We start from the raw sequence: 8,107 nt of genomic DNA on the forward strand, positions 1-8,107 counted from the left end.
AATTTCCCATTGGGAACATACTAGCACTAAGTTGCTGACTGGTTAGCAAGATGCGTCCGACAAGCCAGCTACAACCAAACTTGCTTGTGTACCCTCTGCCACAACAATCTTGCCCCCTTGTTAAACTACCAATCACGTTCACTTTACTCACTTGTGTAAAGTTGTGCACCATTCGGGAGAATTCGGAAATACAACAGTTGGAACAGCCGCTTCCCTACAACTTTAATCTTTCCTCCACTTTCAACGAGGCACTACTTTCTGTTGGCATACCATGTGAAATTCAAATAAATAAGCACAGTCTGTGTATTTAATTTGACAAAATATGAAATTATTACCCTATGAATACTCTTTCAAAGTACTGTAAGTACCTGTCATCTTCTTTTTATGAGGTAGAGCAGCTCAGGTGCTATCTACAGATGGATCATTGTGTGAAAATAAATAAGCATGTCACCATATTTAAAGTGTTCTTTGTATGTTTCTGTATTTGTGTTTCCCCTCTCGGCCTAGAGATGTGAGGCGTATTGGTGTGGAGCTGATCGGCCACCAGAGGCGAATCATCAGCAGTATACAGACCCTTCAGTTTCAACTACTGCATGAACAGGAGAAGGGTTTCCATGTATGAGGACGCCCTTTTTTGTTGCAGCCTGGGATGGACAGGTAGTCGAGACAGGAGGAAGTGAAGTCTGATCCAACTGAGGGCAGGCTAAAGCCCGCAGCAGACTTTTAACACCTCATTGAAAAGAATATTCTAACAGAACCCTTCCTGGTCTCCTACTCTTCCCTTTGGACTTGTTTTCTACCAGACACTCCTCACATTGTGCGCCTGGTTCTACCAGACTCCAAAGGCCTGATGGACTTCACAGACTGGCCCAGGCCCTCACTTAAGGGAATGTAATGCCTTGTTGCAACAGCCGTATTTTTGTGTGTGGAGCAACAATAGAAATGTAGATTTGCAAATGTAATCTACCGAACCTTTGAACTTTGTTTTCTCTTGCTCTTGTAGCTGCTATCGGGTGTGCAATCTATCTGTTTTTCGTCCTTTGAAAAGAGAAATAACCTCAGTATTTTTTAGTTTAGAGTTTTATTATTTATTATAAAGGTTTATTTAGATTGTTTTAGTTACCTGATGTCTAAAGAATCCGGTACACTAATACTTGAACGAAGAAGAAAGCAGAACGTTATAGAGATTTAATGAATGTTTAAAGTGTATAGACAGTTAATTATTATTATTATAACCTAATATCGACATATGTGCAGTTGTGTATGTGAAAGCCCTAGTAAATCTGGAAATTTTCTAAAAGGTTTTATTTATTTTAAAGATTTTATTTTAATCCAAATCAGCAATACAGTATTATGCAGTCACCTCGGCGTCTCTGTGGGGGATGAATTGTTTAATGACAGACTTCCACCGGTTCTTCAAGAAAATCACCATCCCGGTCTGACCGTTTTTTTAAGTCAGTTTAATTTTGCGTTTGATTGTGAATGTTAAACATTGCCTGAGAACAAAAAAAAACTCCACAAATTCCACTGTTGTACTTTATGAATGTTCACAGAATTTTAATATTTCTAGTTGTTTTACTTTATTAAGAAGGACGGTTCTTCCTCTCGCATCAAGTCATTTTGCCTGGACGCACACACTCAAACACAACTAAAAAACCAAAACTCTGGTACTTTATTTCAGTTCTACAGCGGATTTAGTTTGTGAAATCGGAGGAAACAAGAGGAACGTGTCTGGTTGGATTTTAACAACTGCTTTTGCATACTTTGTGATCATGTAAAGGTTGTAGCAATAGTGGCAGTGAGCTTAGTCTGATAGGAGCACTTCTAAAAGTGAAGCGGGACTAGATGTAAGATGTTAGCAGAGATTATTCGTAACTGTTTTACTTTTTTTGACCATTGAGGAATAGCAGCTTAAAACATTGACAGCAGTTTCATAATTCATAAATCATTTTAGCATTGACTGTAACAGAAACACATACACAGAATGCCTTACAGTCTGTTAGCCATGCAAACCAGAAACACTTTATAGGAGTTCATAAGTTTCAGTGCAGTCATAGGACCTAGTTATTTCTTTAAATGGTATAAAAAATTATTATCTGCAGTTTTTATAACATAGTTTAAACCCAACTGGACCTAAAGAGGTGTGCCTTTTGGGACACAGTGTGGTCGGTCATGCATCTGGACCCTCAGGAGCGGGAAAGGTGCACGCACAAACCCAAGCACACACACCCCCACACACACACCCACAAACGCCCATCCCTCTACATGAATCCTGAGATTATCAGATGCTGTTTGTTTAGCATGTTCTACTGCTGAGCAATGTTAGAACGTTCTTTTGTACAAAGTACAAGTATACTTATTACAATTCTTGTATTTTATTTTTCTATGATTTCCAAAGAGATGTTGTAGATCTTGCACACTGTAAGAGGCAGGTACAGCGAATATTTATTTGCAAATAAAGATGAACAGTTCTGGTGACTGACTTTGTTTTATTTATAAGTGTGTCAAATGTTTACCAAAGTGAGCATATTGCTGTGGCTAAGAGGTACAAATGGTGTTGAAACATAAAATTTCGCAGAAAATTTAAAAAGTCCTGTAACCAAAAACTAAAAATGATACAAGCAAACACAAACATCAGATGAATACACAGAGACAAAAACACATCAAAGAACACCGCAAAGGAGAAAAGCTGCACACAAGAAAATTAGAGAGCAGCAAAGTGGAGATGCCCTGCAAACATAAAAGCCTTAAATAGTTCTTGAAGTACCAGAAATTATTGTCACATAGTGAACGTGCTTCAGACCACTAGGGGGAGACAGTCATATACTCATATCAGACCAGGACACAGAGAGAATGCCTGAAGAGAAAAAAAGTACGTTTTTCTTTGAATCTTAACACGGCTGCGATAAAGTTAAGCGGTTGCATCCTTCGAAGGCCAGATTTGTTGGCCGATTACATCATAGCTTGTATCTTTTCGATTTGAGCACTATGTCGGCGGCCAACAAATGAAGCTTTCTGCCATGATCTGCTGTGGTAGCAGCAGATCATGGCAGCCATGATCTGCTGTGGTAGCAGCAGATCATGCATTTTCACCTGCTTCAATCTTTCCAGCTCCTAATTAGCTTCCCTTATATTGGGGTCAGTTCCAGCTATCATGGCCAGATCATTATTAGATGTTGTTTTCTGTTCAGTTCTGTTTATGGTAAGGTTCATGTCCTGGATCATTGCAGCCAGAGGAAAAAGGGTTTTGTGTCTGTCTCGTCTCCTAATCATCCATTGTTCCTCCTCTGCTGAGTCCTCTGGGTTTTGGCTCTTTATGTGGGGAGGATCAGTTTTTATTCCAGTAAGCCTGGCTCCAAGGTGGAGGTCATTGTCAGGGTCATTGTGGGGCTGGTGCCTATCTCTGGCAGTCTACGGGCAAGAGACTGGATACACCCTGGACAGATCGCCAATCTGTCGCAGGGCAACACAGTAACACACATTGACACACAACCCTGCACACACAAACTCACACCTAAGGACAATTTGGAGCAGCCAAATAACCTAACAGTTATGTTTTTGGACTCTGGGAGGAAGCCGGAGTATGCGCAGAGAACCATGCATGCATGGGGAGAACATGCAAACTCCATGCAGAAAGAATTGAACCCAGAACCTAGTTGCTGCAAGGCAACAGCGCTACCCTCTGTGTGACTTGCAGACCTGATCTGATGCACTTCATCATAAAAAGCAAGTTTGCAACTTTTTTTAACTAACAGCAAAAAACTAACTTTTTGCTGCTTGCAATATTTTTTTCTTGTTTTGTGTGTTTTTACGTTAAAATTATTTATGGACTTGCAGCAGCTTTTGTTTTTGCAGGCCATTTCCACTTTGCTGCTTTCTACTATCTGATGCTGCTGATTTCTCCTTTGCAGCTTTTTCTTTCTGTGTTTTTTTATGTTATTTTGCAATTCTAATTTTTCTGTGTTCGCAAGTAATTTAAATTTTTCTGTAAAATAATTTATACCCTTTGGCCTTCATATAATACATTGTCTCATATGAATATTTTGTACACTTTTGTGAAACTGTCTTTGAAAATGGTCTGTAAGTTAGGATATTATGCGAAAGGCTAATTAACAGATCACTGTGAGCTGGAGGAGATTTTTTTTCCCCTACATTTTTAGTTTTTTCGATAGTTTTTATTACACCCTGTGCAATGCATTCCAAAGATTACAATTTTGCAAAATTTTCTTTGTAAAGCAACCTAAACTCAGTCTGAGCATCTGTAATCACCAATTTTGAAATAAGGCAACTTAGGATATTGGATAGAAAGAACTGTGTGCAGATCTGGAGAAGAAAAAGACTGTCAGAGGCTGTGTGAAACCAGAAATGCTCACTTCAATCAGCACTTTGTAAATGCTGATCCGGTGGCAAAGAGAAGTCACTGGTTAGGACCATTAAAACAGACACCTCAGGAAAACTAGGCAGGGAAAGCCCAAGAAGAGGCTTCTCTTCATTTCTTACAGGCTGGATTTCATCTGCATGAAGCTTTAGATAATCTGGCAACTGTACTGAGGCTTGAACTAGTTTATATCCTGGAGAGTCCAGATGGAGATAATTAGACAGGCACAAGTGAACATGGCAAATTTATTGTTGTGGAGTGCAGTGAAAGAAATGAAAACCATTCAAAGAAGCAGTCAGTGATTCCCAAAGCAGTCCAGAGCATGAAACATTACAGAACCTTGGCTTATCAACATCTCAACAGCCTACCTGCTGAATAAAACTATCACTACCATGGTATCAATGTAGAGAATTTGTCATCAGGCTAATGTGACATTTATTACACAAAGGTGAGCTTTAATGACTACAGAGGGGATTTCTGAAAGTCAATTTTTCCACATTGTTTTATTTAGTATTATCAAAGTAAATGAGGTTGAAAATTGATGCATTTTAGATATTTATACATGAAACCTTGAGGATTGAAACTAGAGTTATTTTATAACTATCCTACATAAAATCAATATAAAGTAAAGTGCTGCTAGTGGTGAAGGTTTGACAAAATGTAAACATGTTTAATTATTATATTTCAGAAAGTAAATCACTTAGTTTGATAAGCCAAAATTTGTATGGCTCACTCTTAAGTTTAATTAGAAATTAACTCAAAATTTCATTGTTCCTATCAGTATATATGAAATGAAAATCGTTTGTAGTTACCATAAGATGGAGCTGTTGGATCATGGAGATGATTCAAACATTTTATGTAAAAGGTCCAAATGTGTTGCTGTAAAAAATAATTAGGAAATGTGATATTTTAGACCTTTGTTCATCATAAAGTGATACATCATTTATTTCAACCCATGAGTCAAACTAAATTGTAAAGCTGCACACCCCCAAAGTGGCTGCAGGTAGAGAAAGGGCTGCTTCTATTAGATGTTATATTCCTATAACAGGATCCAAAAGCTAAAGGGAATTCTTCAGTGTGTTAATGTGTAATAAATCAAATGCATCAGGATTGGGGGCCTGCTAAGCTCCACATTCAACGAGCAGGCCACCGGGTGGTTCACTGGATTTAATTCAACCTAATAGGATTACCTTCCACAAGCTGGCGATGGCCAGGCAGCATTTTATCAATTCACAGCAACAGCACTGGAGCACCACTAAGGCCTATGTTTTATTATTAATGTCGCTTTAGAGAAAATCTTCAAATCTAACAAATCTGATTTCCTGAATCTATGGGGTAATATTTAAAAAATCTAAGTGGTCTAGCATTGAGTTGAGTGAAATGGGGCTGCTTGATAAACTGTCCGGCTGGCTTGGCCTAAGGAAGAAAGAAGTCAACGTTTTGTGCTTGGGGCTGGACAACAGCGGCAAAACTACAATCATCAACCAGCTCAAGCCATCAAATGTAAGTTTTGGTTTAAGGATTTAAGCTTAAATATTAAGTTTTAGCAAAATGTCACAAACTGTAACACTTCGTTATGTTGTTTTTCCAATCTTGTTATGTGGGTACTGACATCCATTTAGCAGATAGATTATTTTTTAATGCTATAAAAGTACACATTGGGATGCAGATTATTATTTCTATGCAATCATTCGTTTTCAGCATCCCAATCATTTAGGTCCATTGTCAGAAGAATGGAAACATGTTAGTCAGGTAAAGCCCACTTCATACCTCCCTTAATTTCTTCGTTGACATACTTTTGCCATTACTTGTCTGCCTTTGTGTGTTTGCATGTGTCTGTGAATGTGTGCAAATGTGCGTACATGTAGACACAGGCTCAAGACATAGTCCCGACGATCGGCTTCAACATTGAAAAGTTCAAAAGCTCCAGGTAAAACACAAAGTCATCTCGGAAGTGTACAGTAATACCCATATCCTAATCCCAATACAACTAATTTTGCTTCTTTTTGTGTTGTTTTCTCACTCCTTGCAGCCTGTCCTTCACAGTTTTTGACATGTCTGGCCAAAACAGATACAGAAGCTTATGGGAGCATTACTACAAGTAGGGTACAAAAATACTGGATGCATTCATATGGTATATAAAGCTTTAGTTTGACCTTTGTGAATTATTATTAGTTGATTGTTCTTGTTTTTTTTATAGGGAAAGCAATGCAATTATATTCGTCATTGATAGCAGCGACAAACTGAGAATGGTTGTGGCAAAGGAAGAGCTCGAAACTCTTCTAAACCATGAAGGTATAATCGATATATATTTTTACATTACTCGTAACTTTAGAAGACTTTTAGTTTAGAAAGTGTCAAATATCGCTGATATATTAGGGTTAGGGTTTACAATTGTAAAATTACAGATGACCAAAAATAGAGTAAAGAATAATACACTGTTGGATCTAAACTTGTTTATAGACATAGATCATAAAGCATTTAATTATAAATGATAAATATGATTTTTCATTTGACACCTTCTGTTACTTTTTAAACTATTCTATATCTTTAATATGGGACCAGAAAAATCACATGCAGGGTTCCTCAAGGCTCCATTCTGGGGGCCCTCCTATTCAACATCTACATTTGCCCAGATTATAGCATCAACAAGAGGGACCAAATGTGTCTCTCTGTGTTTAGGGATCGATGCATTTGGAATTCAGTATTTAGCATGGAATACATTACTTATTGTTTACATCCCTGCTTTATTTTATTTCTTTTTTCAGTGTTTTTCACCCCACTATGTATGAATATTAAATGATCATCTGGGAATCATTTTTTTATTCTCTATTAGCACCCTAAAGCTATCCAATAATTATCAGCAAAAATCTGAAAAGGGAATTGGAGCCACTCTGATCATTTAGCATCCAGAACTAAGTCAACTTTCATTAGGACAGACTGAGGGTTTGCATAGTGTGGCATGAAATTAGGTGATCTAATTGGCAACATTTGACTACTGTTGTGTAAATTGAGTGGCAGTGGCAGATGGATTTTAAATAGCTGGTGTTCTCATGTGGTGGAATAATTAAACATCCAATATCATAAGGGAGCATTTTCTGTGATATATCTTCCTCTAAATTGAAAGGCAGATGTGCAATAACTCAACTGAGGTTTCAGATATTTATGCTGTCTTCTTAGATATCCGCAACAAAAAGATCCCAGTGCTGTTCTTTGCAAACAAGATGGATCTGCGGGATGCTCTCTCTTCTGTCAAGGTCTCGCAAATGTTGTGTTTGGAGAACATCAAAGACAAGCCCTGGCACATCTGGTAAATGTCCATCACTCTGCTTTCACCTTGATGATTGATCTCAATAGAAAAGTGTTATGATGCACTGTAGAATTCCCTTATTCATACAAGGAACTTAAAACAAAACCATCGGACCCTAGCTATATCTATTCACCCAAAAAATGAAAGAAAAGCATGGCTTCTGGTTAAAAACAAGGACTGAATCTATTCTTTTTCATTGTTGGTAGGTTAAACATTGCAGACAAATAGCCACATGCAGTCATTCAACAGTCTAGCTCCTATGCATACATGCATTTTCCTCCTCCTTGTTTACTCATTAAACAGAAGAAGGCAAACGGATTAAGAGCTGGGCAGCATTTAACAGTCAGGGTCCAAGAAAAAAAAAAGTCTGGAGTAAAAGAATGCCTCACAAACGATTTACCTGCAGCACATCTTGTTTT

The 8,107-nt window shown here is 37.9% G+C and overlaps 2 protein-coding genes across 3 annotated transcripts in view; both read left to right on the top strand.

Moving 5' to 3' along the window:
* Positions 1–2,461, top strand: part of LOC107083579 (ephrin type-A receptor 6-like) — a 238,595-nt gene extending 236,134 nt beyond the window's left edge. For both annotated transcript variants that reach the window (XM_015372920.1, XM_015372921.1), the window contains exon 17: positions 508–2,461. In XM_015372920.1, coding sequence (XP_015228406.1) covers positions 508–622 — 115 coding nt within the window. In that variant the 3' untranslated portion in view covers positions 623–2,461. The remainder of the gene's footprint in view (positions 1–507) is intronic.
* A 3,159-nt stretch (positions 2,462–5,620) lies between these two features.
* Positions 5,621–7,692, top strand: LOC107083538 (ADP-ribosylation factor-like protein 6). The gene is made up of 6 exons (XM_015372857.1): positions 5,621–5,881; positions 6,080–6,130; positions 6,247–6,308; positions 6,411–6,479; positions 6,579–6,673; positions 7,559–7,692. The coding sequence occupies exons 1-6, from the start codon at positions 5,759–5,761 to the stop codon at positions 7,690–7,692; spliced, it is 534 nt and encodes a 177-aa protein (XP_015228343.1). The 5' UTR covers positions 5,621–5,758.
* Positions 7,693–8,107: the final 415 nt, after the last annotated feature.

This window comes from Cyprinodon variegatus, unplaced genomic scaffold (genome assembly GCF_000732505.1).
Source record: "Cyprinodon variegatus isolate N-32 unplaced genomic scaffold, C_variegatus-1.0 Scaffold77, whole genome shotgun sequence".
Lineage (NCBI taxonomy): Eukaryota > Metazoa > Chordata > Actinopteri > Cyprinodontiformes > Cyprinodontidae > Cyprinodon > Cyprinodon variegatus.

Excerpts from the sequence above, each read along its gene's own strand:
- LOC107083538 (XM_015372857.1), top strand. The coding sequence starts at position 5,759 with ATGGGGCTGCTTGATAAACTGTCCGGCTGGCTTGGCCTAAGGAAGAAA. Across the intron at positions 6,131-6,246 it reads AATGGAAACATGTTAGTCAG|ACACAGGCTCAAGACATAGT; the intron begins GTAAAGCCCACT and ends GCGTACATGTAG. Across the intron at positions 6,480-6,578 it reads TTATGGGAGCATTACTACAA|GGAAAGCAATGCAATTATAT; the intron begins GTAGGGTACAAA and ends TTTTTTTTATAG.